The 16304-nt window shown below is 30.4% G+C and overlaps 3 protein-coding genes across 3 annotated transcripts, besides 8 other annotated features; all 3 read left to right on the forward strand.

The window, feature by feature from the left end:
- Positions 1-454: 454 nt before the first annotated feature.
- Positions 455-491: a mobile genetic element.
- A 549-nt stretch (positions 492-1040) lies between these two features.
- Positions 1041-1078: a mobile genetic element.
- A 184-nt stretch (positions 1079-1262) lies between these two features.
- Positions 1263-1299: a mobile genetic element.
- Positions 1300-2019: 720 nt separating this feature from the next.
- Positions 2020-2057: a mobile genetic element.
- A 182-nt stretch (positions 2058-2239) lies between these two features.
- Positions 2240-2276: a mobile genetic element.
- A 720-nt stretch (positions 2277-2996) lies between these two features.
- Positions 2997-3034: a mobile genetic element.
- Positions 3035-8667: 5633 nt separating this feature from the next.
- Positions 8668-8704: a mobile genetic element.
- Positions 8705-9205: 501 nt separating this feature from the next.
- Positions 9206-16304: part of a mobile genetic element that runs on past the window's edge.
- On the forward strand, positions 12116-12358 carry TVAGG3_0638650 (serine threonine-protein phosphatase family; the record flags this gene model as incomplete). Its single annotated transcript, XM_051241142.1, has 1 exon — positions 12116-12358. One exon carries the CDS (start codon positions 12116-12118, stop codon positions 12356-12358), a length of 243 nt encoding a protein of 80 aa, XP_051087729.1.
- On the forward strand, positions 13378-14517 carry TVAGG3_0638660 (phage tail repeat-like family; the record flags this gene model as incomplete). The annotated part of the gene is made up of 1 exon (XM_001297425.2): positions 13378-14517. One exon carries the CDS (start codon positions 13378-13380, stop codon positions 14515-14517), a length of 1140 nt encoding a protein of 379 aa, XP_001297426.2.
- Positions 15912-16067, forward strand: TVAGG3_0638670 (uncharacterized protein; the record flags this gene model as incomplete). Its single annotated transcript, XM_051241143.1, has 1 exon — positions 15912-16067. The coding sequence occupies one exon, from the start codon at positions 15912-15914 to the stop codon at positions 16065-16067; it is 156 nt and encodes a 51-aa protein (XP_051087730.1).

A 16304-nucleotide genomic window follows, 5' to 3' on the forward strand; every position in this document is an offset into this window, starting at 1 on the left:
CTCCTTCATAATATTCAGTGTTTAGTATAGATCTTGTGGCACATGTTCGATAGATAACACAACTTCCTTTATAAGAAGAAACTGTTCGAGATGGAGTTTTTGTGCCATTGAATCCAGAAATAGAAATAAGAAGTTTTGTTTGATCATTGATGTCTATATAGACAACAACTTCTTTAAATTCATTGAATAAACATGTTGTAACATAATAATTTCCTTGTGTTGTTGGATTAAATTTTTCATTTTCAGTGTGTTTTTCAGTGATAACTGAATTTTCATAAAAAAGTGTCCAAGTGTCAAGACTTGGACCTGAATCGAAGAACTGTCTTAACAAATGTTTCATTTTCATACATTTCATAAAAATATTTGAATGAATTACTTCTAAAATTTCGTTTAGCGCAGAAAGGATTGTTTTTATTTAATATGGACATAATATTATTTAAGTGTAAAGATTGTGTAATAAACAGAAATTCATCAAAAGTGACAACTCTCAATTTTTTGACATTTGTAAATTCTAAATTGAATGAGAAAAATGAAATAATACTAAGCATAATACAATATTCTAGATTTAATTATAATTAGGAAAAAGTTAGTTTTGAGAGTACTTTTCATAGGCATATAGAATGAAATCTTCTGAAAAAGAATATCACATAAACTCATATTATTTTCTAATATATAACTATTTTATATAAAAATCAAATTCAATGATCTTAAAAGCGAAGGATAAACCTCAAAATTTACGAATATAATGAGTGGGAATATTTCATATGGTTTTATGATAGATAAGCATTATATTCCCACTCATTATATTCGTAAATTTTGAGGTTTATCCTTCGCTTTTAAGATCATTGAATTTGATTTTTATATAAAATAGTTATATATTAGAAAATAATATGAGTTTATGTGATATTATTTTTCAGAAGATTTTGTGTTCTTCTTAAATTTATTTTTATTAAAAGAATCTTTACAAATATACATTTACTTAAATTAATATTTAAAAACGTGCTCTATCAAAAGTTCCAAAAATTCAATATTTTAGCTTTTCTGAGGTGTCACTTTTGATGAATTTCTGTTTACAACAATTGTATAATTAAAATTGCGAAGACATTATCTTTATCAAGGGATATATAATCCCTTGAAGTTGACAATCAAAACATTTTATGTCACTTTTTTGGTATTTTTTATAAAAATTTATGTTGGCATTTTTTTATTTTCAAGATTTACAAGAATCTAAGAATTCATTCATATTTTACACTTCACACTTGTAATAAACAGAAATTCATCAAAAGTGACAGCTCTCAATTTTTTGACATTTGTAAATTCTAAATTGAATGAGAAAAATGAAATAATACTAAGCATAATACAATATTCTAGATTTAATTATAATTAGGAAAAAGTTAGTTTTGAGAGTACTTTTCATAGGCATATAGAATGAAATCTTCTGAAAAATAATATCACATAAACTCATATTATTTTCTAATATATAACTATTTTATATAAAAATCAAATTCAATGATCTTAAAAGCGAAGGATAAACCTCAAAATTTACGAATATAATGAGTGGGAATATAATGCTTATCTATCATAAAACCATATGAAATATCAATTTTTGCTTTACGCCTAATTTTTAACGACAATTAGCAAAAAATGTTAAATGTTAACACTCAGTCCATTTGAATATGAAAAATAAAATTGACTTTGATTAAATGTGTTTATTTAATCAAAAATTGATATTTCATATGGTTTTATGATAGATAAGCATTATATTCCCACTCATTATATTCGTAAATTTTGAGGTTTATCCTTCGCTTTTAAGATCATTGAATTTGATTTTTATATAAAATAGTTATATATTAGAAAATAATATGAGTTTATGTGATATTATTTTTCAGAAGATTTTGTGTTCTTCTTCAAAATTTTACTTTTTTATTAAAAAGAATCTTTACTAAATATACATTTACTTTAATTAATATTTAAAAACGTGCTCTATCAAAAGTTCCAAAAATTCAATATTTTAGCTTTTCTGAGGTGTCACTTTTGATGAATTTCTGTTTACAACAATTGTATAATTAAAATTGCGAAGACATTATCTTTATCAAGGGATATATAATCCCTTGAAGTTGACAATCAAAACATTTTATGTCACTTTTTTGGTATTTTTATAAAAATTTATGTTGGCATTTTTTATTTTCAAGATTTACAAGAATCTAAGAATTCATTCATATTTTACACTTCACACTTGTAATAAACAGAAATTCATCAAAAGTGACAGCTCTCAATTTTTTGACATTTGTAAATTCTAAATTGAATGAGAAAAATGAAATAATACTAAGCATAATACAATATTCTAGATTTAATTATAATTAGGAAAAAGTTAGTTTTGAGAGTACTTTTCATAGGCATATAGAATGAAATCTTCTGAAAAATAATATCACATAAACTCATATTATTTTCTAATATATAACTATTTTATATAAAAATCAAATTCAATGATCTTAAAAGCGAAGGATAAACCTCAAAATTTACGAATATAATGAGTGGGAATATAATGCTTATCTATCATAAAACCATATGAAATATCAATTTTTGCTTTACGCCTAATTTTTAACGACAATTAGCAAAAAAATGTTAAATGTTAACACTCAGTCCATTTGAATATGAAAAATAAAATTGACTTTGATTAAATGTGTTTATTTAATCAAAAATTGATATTTCATATGGTTTTATGATAGATAAGCATTATATTCCCACTCATTATATTCGTAAATTTTGAGGTTTATCCTTCGCTTTTAAGATCATTGAATTTGATTTTATATAAAATAGTTATATATTAGAAAATAATATGAGTTTATGTGATATTATTTTTCAGAAGATTTTGTGTTCTTCTTCAAAATTTTATTTTTTTATTAAAAAGAATCTTTACAAAATATACATTTACTTTAATTAATATTTAAAAACATGCTCTATCAAAAGTTCCAAAAATTCAATATTTTAGCTTTTCTGAGGTGTCACTTTTGATGAATTTCTGTTTACAACACACTCAATTACAATACAATTCTAATCATAAGAATAATCTTATCTGCGAAAGAAACTCAAACAAATTCTAATAATAGAGTAGAAGTTTTAAATACAAATACAAAACAACATCTACCAAACACACTTTAACTAGTAAGAATGAGTTTAATCTTAATTTTTCATTGTTTAATTGTGTTTTCGAAATTGATGCATTTCTTGATAAACTTTATCGCATTGAAGTTTTCTCTAAAACAATAGGCAATCAAGAATAACTGTTCTTTCGAATTTCTATCCTGAAAAGTGGACTGAGATATCTCTTTGGGCTTTGAAAGATATATTATCTATTTTTTGATTCTTTGATGACAGAAACACAAACTTCATGTCCACTAAATGTAACAACTTCTACTATCTGAAACATAATCATCAGATGTTCCACTACCAAAACATCATGAACCACCTCCTGAAGTTCTGAGGTTGTGTTAATCTCCTTTACAGAATTTATCATTATCAAGGTTGATGCCTCCCCCTGTATATGTTCATCCTTTACCTCTGCTTTGTGCGATGTTATATTCTTTTAATGATCCTACGGTATCTCCTTAATCTTTAGAGTCTGAATATATTGCATTTCAATATTAAATAAATAATTATATGAAAAAAATACAGATCATGAATATGTTATTTTAGCTAGTTTAAAAGAAGTCGATAATCAAATAATTGTTCAAAAAATTGAACTTTGTTTTTATAGAATCTTTTTCTATGACCGCTTGTTGCGTTAAAAAAGGTAGAAAATGAAGTATTAGATTTAGCTGAATCAGATGAAATTATGTAAAAATCATCACGCATTATACGTGCATATGATATGTTAATTGATTTAATTTGAATTTTACCATTTTGCAAAAAAATGTTTCCGAATCCATTGGTAAAATAATCTTTATATCCACTCTTGCTAATAAAACTATCATGAATAAAATTTTTAAATTCGGATAAATGTGTTACATGAATGAAGCAATAAACACCGTAGTCATATTCACTATCAATTCTGGAAGAATAACTGCAAATTCGATCTTGAATAAATTCGCCTTCTTGAATATATGAAATACACCCACCATTTGCTGTGTTGCTGCAGTTATTAAAAAGTGTAGTTTCAATAAGAAATTTGATAGCAGTGTTGTTTGTTTCGAAAATGAACAGAACCTTGTGTATTTACCGAGTCAAAGTTACATGATGAAACATGATAATTATATTCTCTTGCATCAAGCTTAGTACTTTGAAACTTACATTTTTCTTTAGCTAAATTTGTCGGGAAATATGAATCCCAAGCTTTTCGAATTTTCTTCCTTGGATCATTTTTGGTATAAAATTGTAGATCCTACATAATATCAATTAAAATATCTTTGTAAGATACAAGTAAAAAAATTAATGAGGATTAAAATAAGTTTTCCTTATTGAATTATGATGTTTCAATAACACATAGATATGGAAAAAAGTATTATTTCTCATATCAATGTGAATCTCAAATATATTGTCCACCTTATAAAGTAAGAATTGAAAAAGGTTTATATCGATATGAACTTTGGGGAGCAGGACGAATTGGTGGTGGTGCATATGTGAGAGGAGATCGATATACATTCAAAACAGAAGAATTTTATATTTTTGTTGGAGGTGTTGCTCAACATTCAAATGAATTATATGGCTATGGTGGTAATAACGGGGGAGGCAATAGTACTATTATTGGGATATATAATAATGGCAAAAGAGGTATTGGCAGCGATGGATCTACAGACATTCGATTGAATATCTCAATTTTGAGATCAAGAGTAATTGTCAGCGGTGCTCCAGGAGGTGCTATATATTATGATAAAATGGGATATGCAGGTGGATTAGTTGGACATAATGGAACACGTTTTGATGAATCAGATTCCATTATCGGAGAAGGCGCAAATCAAACTTCAGGAGGAAAAGGACAATTCAATGGAGAATTTGGCATTGGAGCAAATTGTTCACCTGGAACATCAACAGATATGGCTGGTGCAGGGGGCGCTGGATGGTATGACGGTGGATCTGGATATCATTGGGATGAGGATAGCTCAGGGGGCGGAGGAAGCTCATATATTTCTGGTTTCAAAGGTTGTGAAAGCATTTCATATGATTGGAGATTTGAAAATACAATAATGCTTAATGGAAGCCAACAATTTACAGAACCAGATGGAGCTATGAGTAGATTTGGTCATAAAGGAAGTGGTTTTTGCATCATCACTTGTATTGCAGATTTTATTTCATGTGAGAATCTTTGTTTTTATCAAAATAACATTATCATACAAATAACTTTTGTTTTTACATTGACGAAGTAGACTTCAATAAAGTAATTAATTTTATTAAATTCAATTTTTTACGAATATTTTACAATTCCTCCGAAATTGGGCATTTGTATGATTTTTTTCGATAAGAAAGTAAAGAGAAATTAATGGTTATCTAAAAGGATGCAATCTCAATAACAATATTTATGTCACTTTTATAAATCTCAATTGAAATTTAGATAAGCATTGTGAGTATTGTTGCTTTGCATTTAAAATTGCATAGAAAGCTAGTATCCTCAATTATTGATTATCATTTTATATGAAAAATAACTGTGGAATGTTTTATTAAAAAGATCTTTAAGAAAGACTACAAGCATACATAATAGCATTACAATTAAAATGGATATAATGTAAACAATGACTAGTTAGAGGATAGTATGTTATAATTAGTTTTCCGTGTCCTTCCCATACACCTGACTCATGCTGAACATCGAAAAACTTGAACGATACAGAAGTATCATATGCATAACGATCTTGACCAATTTCTTCATAGTTTTCGTCATAAAAAGTCAATTCTCCTTTCGGAAGAATTGCATTGTCTGACAGAACCCAAGAAGAAACTCCACCAGCACCACCATTATTGTGATGACTGCAAAAACCACCATACCACCCACCACCTGCACTTCCTCTGTCTGTGAATCCATGTGGTGTTTTGATTCCATATGGATTCTTCGAACCATCTGTGCGAGAAGATTCTCCTTGCCCAAAACTGAATCCAAAAGTAGAATTTGCGGATAAATTTTCAATATACATACAGTCTATATTAAATCTTTGCGCTTCGAGACCTCCTGCACCTCCGGAGCCGTCATCAGACTGTTGAAGTGTGCCACCACCGTTGTCAGAACCGCCTCCACCACCGCTAACAATTACACGATGAAAAAGGTCGTTTTTCTCAAATTTGACAGCGGTTTGGCCACCTCCTGATCCTGATGCGTAACCAGGAGAACTTCCACCACCACCATAACCACCTCGATTCATGCAAGATAAACTAAAAGATTTATAACAATTAGAATTTCTTTGATCAAAATATCCCATTCCTCAAATTGTAGCAAAAGCTTTCATTGGATGAAAAAGAACTGAGTAGCCAGAAATATATGCACCTGCACCTCCAGTACTTGGTAATTGTTTGCAGACAGTATTTCCATTCACACGTTTAACTCTGTCTTGTGAAATACAGCTTCCATTGGGAAATCGATATGATGGAACATGCCCACTGCCGCTGCCACCTGATGCACCATAAAGTTCAAACTTATAGATTCCAGGCTGCATTTCAAGAACATAATATGTGCATTCATAATAGTTAACACATGGATATTCAAAAATGTAACTATTATTTTCATGTTTAACGTTAAGTTTTGCATCTTTTACACTTGAATTAAGAAGATATGACTTTATCATATATTAAAGTTGTCATATTCGTTCATGACAAATTAAAAAATGATTTACTATTCAATTGGCATCTTTGTCTAGTTAATATCCCTTTGTAAATACATTTGTTTTATCAAAATTTACTATTGTCATTCTAATAAATCCTAATTGAAAATATTAATCTTAAATCACGCCATTATGAAATTGTTTTAGATCTTATTAATACATTATAAAACTTTTCAAATTGTACTGAGTAATTCATGACTGGAGCAAATAATTTTCGATATGGAAAATGTTCTATCCAAGATACAAGTAAAGTTTATCAAAATTATTCTCCTATATGCCCACAATATCATGCAAATTCTTTTTATCCACGTAATAGCACTTATTATCCCACATATATCAAAATAAATTTAGATCCTGGAAAATATATATTTGAAGCATATGATTCTCAATGACAAGTCTATTAGTACTCTGATGGATATAGTGTATATGCAGAATCAACTATTACAATTTCAAGAAATGTTGATATCTTTCTATTTATCGGATCTACAGGCAAAAATAATCTTTGCGGTTATAAACTGAGACTGATACAGGAAAAAACTTTGATAAAGGAATATTATAGTCAAGTTTTCCTTCTAAAAGTGGTGGATGATATCTATATGGTGGTGAAACTAATCAACCAAGTGGGAGATCTGGATTTGTATATCCAACTGATCGATTGAAAACAGAAATTGGAAATATTAATTTATTATTAAAAATTTGAAAATTAGTTTATTTAGTTAATCAGCGATAAAATTGAATATGAAGGAATATGAGAAATGCTAAGAAGATGTTGACACTGGTAGTTGATTAAATATTGGGAGATGCAAAAATTTTTCATTTGGTTGAATTTTTTTATCTCATTTTCTTCTTCAAAATTATTTTCAATTTTATTTTTTGCTTCGCAAAGTCCTGTAGAAAGATGTGATAATTTGTTGTATAAATTGTTTATTGAGTATGTTATTGTTGCACTTGATGTTTGTCCATCATAATCACTATTAATGATTGTAGCTGAACTTGATGACCAAAAATAAAATGTTTGTGTACAATTATTATTTTTGATTGAACAAGATTCAAATGTAACTGTTGCTTGATATAAATTAAAACAATATTGACTAGCATTGTTTCTAATGATATTACATAAATAAAATTGATGTGGACCAGTATTAAAAATAAAAAAGCATCTAGAGTTTGCTTTGTTATCAATGAAAGATGATTGACTGTTGTTGTATTTCTGTTCTGAATAAATATCAAGTAAAACATCTTCATAACATTTGTTATTTGTTATGTTATTTCGTGAATAACTAAGATTTCCGTATCTTAAATGATTAATTGAATCTCCTTTATCTATTTCTCCGCAATCAAAGACTGTTGAATCTTCAAAAATGTTTTTGTTGTTTGTATTTGATGATGACATATATGAACATAAAAATACTCCTTCATATCCTGATTGTGATTGTATAGATTTTGTGGCACATGTTCGATAGATAACACAACTTCCTTTATAAGAAGAAACTGTTCGAGATGGAGTTTTTGTGCCATTGAATCCAGAAATAGAAATAAGAAGTTTTGTTTGATCATTGATGTCTATATAGACAACAACTTCTTTAAATTCATTGAATAAACATGTTGTAACATAATAATTTCCTTGTGTTGTTGGATTAAATTTTTCATTTTCAGTGTGTTTTTCAGTGATAACTGAATTTTCATAAAAAAGTGTCCAAGTGTCAAGACTTGGACCTGAATCGAAGAACTGTCTTAACAAATGTTTCATTTTCATACATTTCATAAAAATATTTGAATGAATTACTTCTAAAATTTCGTTTAGCGCACAAAGGATTGTTTTTATTTAATATGGACATAATATTATTTAAGTGTAAAGATTGTGTAATAAACAGAAATTCATCAAAAGTGACAACTCTCAATTTTTTGACATTTGTAAATTCTAAATTGAATGAGAAAAATGAAATAATACTAAGCATAATACAATATTCTAGATTTAATTATAATTAGGAAAAAGTTAGTTTTGAGAGTACTTTTCATAGGCATATAGAATGAAATCTTCTGAAAAAAATATCACATAAACTCATATTATTTTCTAATATATAACTATTTTATATAAAAATCAAATTCAATGATCTTAAAAGCGAAGGATAAACCTCAAAATTTACGAATATAATGAGTGGGAATATTTCATATGGTTTTATGATAGATAAGCATTATATTCCCACTCATTATATTCGTAAATTTTGAGGTTTATCCTTCGCTTTTAAGATCATTGAATTTGATTTTTATATAAAATAGTTATATATTAGAAAATAATATGAGTTTATGTGATATTATTTTTCAGAAGATTTTGTGTTCTTCTTCAAAATTTTATTTTTTTATTAAAAAGAATCTTTACAAAATATACATTTACTTAAATTAAAAAAAAAAAAAAAAAAAAAAAAAAAGGTAGTGGGGCTTCCAGGCACTTCGTGCCTTCTAGCCCCGAAGATGTTTAGTATAAATGAAGTTTTTATTCGGAAAATTGTTAGTCTTCTTGGTCGAAAACATTATATAATGTTTCACTTTTCACAAATTATATATGTTTTCATGTTTTGTCAAGACTTCTTCGTAAAGACTTTGTTAAGACTTCTTCGTAAAGACTTTGTTGAGATTTCTTCGTAAAGACTTTGTCAAGACTTCTTCGTAAAGACTTTGTCAAGACTTCTTCTTCGTAAAGACTTTGTCAAGACTTCTTCTTCGTAAATGTTTTGTCAAGACTTCTTCTTCGTAAATGTTTTGTCAAGACTTCTTCGTAAAGACTTTGTTGAGATTTCTTCGTAAAGACTTTGTTGAGATTTCTTCGTAAAGACTTTGTTGAGATTTCTTCATAAATGAGTGTAAATGACCCAAAAATAATGTTTATGTTAGAATGTTAGATCTAACACCTTTTCTAACATGTTTTCTCACCTCTTGAATTTTCATGAAATTTACACCAAAAATAATGTTTAGGTGAAGAGGTGAGATTTCACCTGTTTTTTCACCTCTTTTCTCACCTCTTGAATTTTCATGAAATTTACACCAAAAATATATTTTATGTTAGAATGTTAGATCTAACACCTTTTCTAACATGTTTTCTAACATCGTGAATTTTCATGAAATTTACACCAAAAATATATTTTATGTTAGAATGTTAGATCTAACACCTTTTCTAACATGTTTTCTAACATCGTGAATTTTCATGAAATTTACACCAAAAATAATGTTTAGGTGAAGAGGTGAGATTTCACCTGTTTTTTCACCTCTTTTCTCACCTCGTGAATTTTCATGAAATTTACACCAAAAATATACTACTAGGGTCATTTACGAAGAAATCTCAACAAAGTCTTTACGAAGAAGTCTTAACAAAGTCTTTACGATGAAATCTCAACAAAACATAGACAAGAAAGTTCATGAGAAATTAGATGAAGAAGTCTTAACAAAGTCTTTACGAAGAAATTCATGAAAATTCAAGAGGTGAGAAATGAGGTGAAAAAAGAGGTGAAATCTCACCTCTTCACCTAAAATATATTTTTGGGTCATTTACACTCATTTATGAAGAAATCTCAACAAAGTCTTTACGAAGAAGTCTTGACAAAGTCTTTACGAAGAAATCTCAACAAAGTCTTTACGAAGAAATCTCAACAAAGTCTTTACGATGAAATCTTAACAAAACATAGACAAGAAAGTTCATGAGAAATTAGATGAAGAAGTCTTAACAAAGTCTTTACGAAGAAATTCATGAGTTTTCTACGATGTTAGAAAACATGTTAGAAAACATGTTAGATCTAACATTCTAACATAAAATATATTTTTGGGTCATTTACACTCATTTACGAAGAAATCTCAACAAAGTCTTTACGAAGAAATCTCAACAAAGTCTTTACGAAGAAATCTCAACAAAGTCTTTACGAAGAAGTGTCATATAAACATCTGTCACTTTTCAGGGAAAAAACATTTTTATTGTATATAAAATGAATTTTACAAAACCACCGTTACCCTTCTTTGGAAATAAGAGTAGATGTAAAGATATTCTATTGAGAGAACTTAAGAAACTACCGAATGGTCTAACATTTGTAGATTTGTTCGGTGGAAGTTTCTATATATCCCATTTGTGCCATATAATATTCCCAGACTCAAAGATTATATGCAATGACTTCGACAACTATATGAACCGTCTCAAACATATACCAGACACAAACAAAATATTGAAAGAGTTAAAAGAAAAGATACCTATAGGTAAGATGGAACGTATACCATTAGATAAGAAAAATACTGTCAGAGAGGTTTTGAAAAAGGCAGAGTATATTGACTGGGATAGTATATCTGCTAGACTATTATATAGTGGTGCTATAAGAGTTCATGACATTGAAACACTTATGTCAAAAGTTTTATATCTTAACTATACAAATGTTTTCAAAGAGACATAGAAAAATATATTGAGGGTATAGAGTTTGTGAGATGTCATTGGACAGAGTTGTATGAAAAATATAAAGACAAGGAAAATGTTTTCTTTATAGTGGACCCGCCGTTCTATAACACATGGGATTTTCAATACCAAGTAGACTGGACTTTGAGAGACTCTTTAGAAACTTTAGACGTTTTACATAACCATCCATGCTTTTACTTTACATCCGATAAAAGTGGTTTGGAAACCGTTATGAGATGGTTAGAGGACATACATGACTATGAGTTTAGATATGACAAGATAGAATATGAGAGAGGTCCTATAAACTGGAGAAAGTGTCATAACAAAGAAATTTTACTAGTAAGTAAATGTGGTTTGAAATAGGACTACTTGTTTTAGGTTTTTTCCATTGTGTCATTTATTTATTTGACGTGGCAGAAAGGTACAGAGAATATGAAGATGAACCAATGCCTGCAAATGTTCAGTATATGTACTCGTAAGAGATATTTTTATCTAATATTAAATGGACGCACAGAACTTAGCGAATGCACAGCAACCTGGACAACCAAACCCAGAGAATATTCCAAATGAAGTTAGAATACAAACTGCAATGGCAAACTATGGTCAAGTGCCAACAGATGTACAAATGCAAACTGCCATGTCAAATGACGCTGCGTTAGGTTTGCCACCATGGTATGCAAATATGAGATGGAAAGAGTTTTATACAAACCCCGAAGTGGGATATAAACAACTCTATGCAGATGACGCGAACACAGGAGTTGACCCAGAGTATGTTTTCTACCAGAGGAGAAATAGAATGTATGAGCTCCAGTTAAAGAATGCTATGGAACTCAACAGGAAACGTAAGAGACTAGGCGGACATTAGATTTTTACATATAGTAAAATGGGTTTCTTTGGAAGAATAGGAAACTTCTTTCGAAATGTTGGAAGAGGTATATGGAATGGAATAAAAACCGTAGGAAGAGGAATTTGGAACGGAGTCAAAAATATTGGTAAAAGAGTAGGTCAGTTCGTTGGTATTATACCTAAAGACCCTGAACCAGAAGAACAAGCTCCTGTTATACAACAGCCTGAACCTGCACCACAGTCTAGTTGGCAACCAAATCCAACACCTCAACCGTATTAAAATTATATTTTTACCGTTCGATAGTAGTTGTATATGAAACTAAGTTCTAAGTAAAACGCATGGTATAATGGAATTATTCTCTTTCTTCCATCTGTAGTAAACCATACTTGAAAGTCTGAAATACTTCCACTTGGTGGTTCATATAACTTTGTAGGTTTTTCGTAAAAGTCATTTGCCAAGCATAAGAAAGAGTTTTGCGCACCAGAAAATGAAGCATGAACTATAATAGCATCTGGGTCGAAAACATCTTTAAATAAATATGGTTCATCTCTTGCATATCGACTGTAAATATTTGCTAAAGGAAGTTCGACTTTCTGATTTAACATTCTTTGCAAATAATACCATGACATTGCAGTGAATTCTGTATATATTTGTTCGTCTTTCTTTGGATTGTCTTCGTAGATTTGAAATGACACTTGTGAATTTTGTTTGTCATATACAATTCTCACATAAAGTGTGCTCTCGGTATTTGCATATTCATCAGCATATTTTGCATAACATGAATTTATTTTATCTTCTATATTTTTTAACGCAGTCTGTAGAGAAGATGAAAGGTCAACTTGTATTAGCTCAATTTCTTCCCACATTTTTCGTTTCCCTTCAGATATATAATCTATATGAAACCTTACAATAAATGGAAAACTTTTATCTTCTACAGACACAAACTTCATTCTACGAAAGCCAATAGCTTTTGTGACAGATGGGTCTCTTAACCATCTTAACGGGTAGTCAAAACGATAGCCTTCATGCTTTACGGTCTCTGTCTCAAACTTTTGACCGACATTAGTAAAAAGTTCATCTAATGGTTTAGTTGTAGCAACTCTTGAATTTTCTTTTTCTATTGGAAGCATATTTTATCTAGAATAAAAATGTCAAATGAAACAGCGTCTATGAGAGAAATACAACACAACCGACAACTCATTATGCAAGCTCTAAATAAGAACACAACAAACTTTTCAAACTATTCTAAGATATCTGAGTCATTGAAAGAAGGAAACTTAAAACTGACGATAAACCCAATGACAGATGAGTTTCTGTTTCAAGACAGTAAGAACCATACTGTCTGTGTAAATCCAACAAAAGGAACTTTAAACGAGAAGCCTATAAAAGAACTTCTTTTGAAAGCAGATGTTGACAACAAAGCTGACAAAGAGTATGTCATTGAAAAAGTTCAAGAAGAACATGACAGAGCAGATGCAACATATGCAACGAAAGAGGATGTTGAAAAGAAAGCAGATAAAACATATGTTAACGATGAGTTAGAATGTGTGGCTAGTGCGTTAGTGAAGAAGGCAGATAAGGAATATGTGGATGAAAAAGACAATGAAATTAAAGAAAGGGTTGAATGGTACCATGAACGGACTTCAAAGATTTTAAAAACTAAAGCCGATACAGGATGGGTTTCAGGATGTTTAGACCTTAAAGCCGACAAAGAAACTGTAGATATGTTGACACAAACGGTTTCAAGTCATACCAGAGGTTTAATGGAAGATGGACAACAGTTGAAAGAGCTTGAGAAAGGTGTTACAGAGTTAAGGAATACAAAAGCAGACTCGACATGGATAAAAGGATATGTAGATGCAACAAAAGAACGTATTTTCGCATGGACAGAAGGAACATACCCACAAAAATATCATAGACATAGCATCTCTGACGTAAATGAACTTGAAGAAAGGTTATATAAGAAAGCAGACAAAACAGAGCTTCAAACATTAAAGATTGAAATACTTCAAACAGTATATCCTATAGGTTCTATTTATACGTCAATGAACTCTACCAGACCAGAAGTAGTACTTGGTTTTGGAACTTGGACTCAAATAGTCGAAAGGTTTTTGTATTGTGCAAACTCTTCAAAGGTAACAGGTGGAAGTAAAACGATTTCAGGTGAAAACATACCTGCACACAGTCACTACATAAATTTAACTACAGCTGAAGCAGGTTGGCATAAGCATAGATATTGGGATTGGACAGGAATGACAAAAGGTAAAGGATATGATGTTAAAGACGACGTTAAGTTTGCTATAAATTGTTACTGGGATGACACTCAGGGAGGAGGAAGCCATACACATCGCATTACAGGATATTCGGAAACAACGGGACAGAGTAAAGACTACATGCCACCTTACATGACAGTTTACGCATGGTATAGAATTGCTTAGTCGTCATTTTCAACTTCTTTAGCATATTCGTCAGGAGTTGTCTTATATTTGTTAGGAACTGTCTTTGAAAGTATACCACCTTGAACTTTGACAAGTTTGAAACGAGGTCTGACAATAGTAGTTTTATCTTCTGCTTGCAGTCTGTACATTTTGCCATGTTTGCCTAAAACTTCATAATATTCTCTTGTATACTTTCTTCTATTTTTACGAACACGAATGCGAGTACCTGTCGAGTTCCCATTGTTGTCATAGTCAATAGTATTTTCATATGGGTCGCGTTTAGGTATTTCTATTTTTACTTTGTCACCTTTCTTAAGTTTGAAGCCTGGCATTCTTTCTTGTTTGTCTCTTTTGACTAAACTATTAAATATATAGTCTTTCTCTAAGTCGGGGTTGTTTTTCATTTCTTCGGGGGAGTGGTTTCCCAAACCTTTTTGTTTACGGTTATTGTAAATATTTAAAACTTGTCTCATCTTTGCCATGGAGAAGTGTCTGTACTTGTCGTCATATGACATTTCATCTACCTCACCACCTTGTGGTTGATTTAAGTCTCTTAAGATTTTTATACAACTGTCAATGACACCAAGAGCAGAATGGTTTTGGTCGACAATGAAATATTGGTTTACATTTTTTGAACGCAGATAGTTTTTAATATCGTCTGATTTGAAAGAACGTTCACAGTCAGATGTCAGTTTTGTTGGATGGTATTTGTCAACGAAGATTGTCAAAGCAGTTTTCACATCTAAAATATTTTTGGACTGTAATGGTATGGCTTCACAGTATCTTGTGTTTTGACCAACAAATATTAGCCAGTATGGTGGTCCATCTTCTCTATACCTCGGAATGTTTTCCAAGATATCCATAAACCAAGCATTTGGTGTTGAACTAAAGATTTTTATCATGAGTGCTTTCTTTGTTGCCTTAGAAACATAGGGGTCCTTGTTTGGATTCGTCATTTTTTACCCTGTAAGAAATGGGTTTATTTGGCGCATTAGCAGGAGTTGCATCCAGATTTTTACCCGCAGTGGGAACAATAGCTAGAGGTGCATTTGGAATTGGAAGGAAGATTTTGAGTACATTAGGTATACTTAAAGAGAAAGCACAACCTATTATACAAACTGTACAGAAAGGTTGGGATGTAGCACGAGATGCAGCAAATCTTATTCCAAATCCTGAAACAAGAGGAAAAGTTCAAGGATGGATGGACAATGTAGGAAGAGAAGCAGGAAACTACTATAACAAAGCAAATGACTACTATAACCAAGCAGGGCACTACATGGACCAAGGTGAAAGATTCTTTAACAGAGGATATAACCATGCACAACAGTGGGTAAACAACAACCAACCGCAACCGCCTCAAACGTGGGGAATGTAAATTTTTTTACTGAGATGAAATGAACAATACAGCATTGAGACAAATGGGCTCAAGATGGATTTGTCGACTTCCAGCAGTTACACAACCACGTGTTTGTCAAGTCCTCCCTATACCTCAGGAAGTTTTAGACCGACTTAAAAAACCTAAACAACCAGTTGAAAACAAACCAAACTAAAATTTTTTACTGAGATGAAATGACCGAAGAAGTTGAAACGGTAGATTTGACACCACAAACAAAAAGTTCAGAACCATTGTCAAAACCTGTCAAAGAACTTACAGATGAAGAGAAAAATTCAATAATAGAAAGTGCCAGGTCTGGAAATACAAACCCTAACTATAAAGTCACTTTTCATAGAAATGGAACGGCTAGTATCTCAAAAAAGAAACAGACTCTCACAAATAAAATATTGAA

The sequence above is a fragment of the Trichomonas vaginalis genome, chromosome III (assembly GCF_026262505.1).
Source record: "Trichomonas vaginalis G3 chromosome III, whole genome shotgun sequence".
Classification (NCBI taxonomy): domain Eukaryota; phylum Parabasalia; order Trichomonadida; family Trichomonadidae; genus Trichomonas; species Trichomonas vaginalis.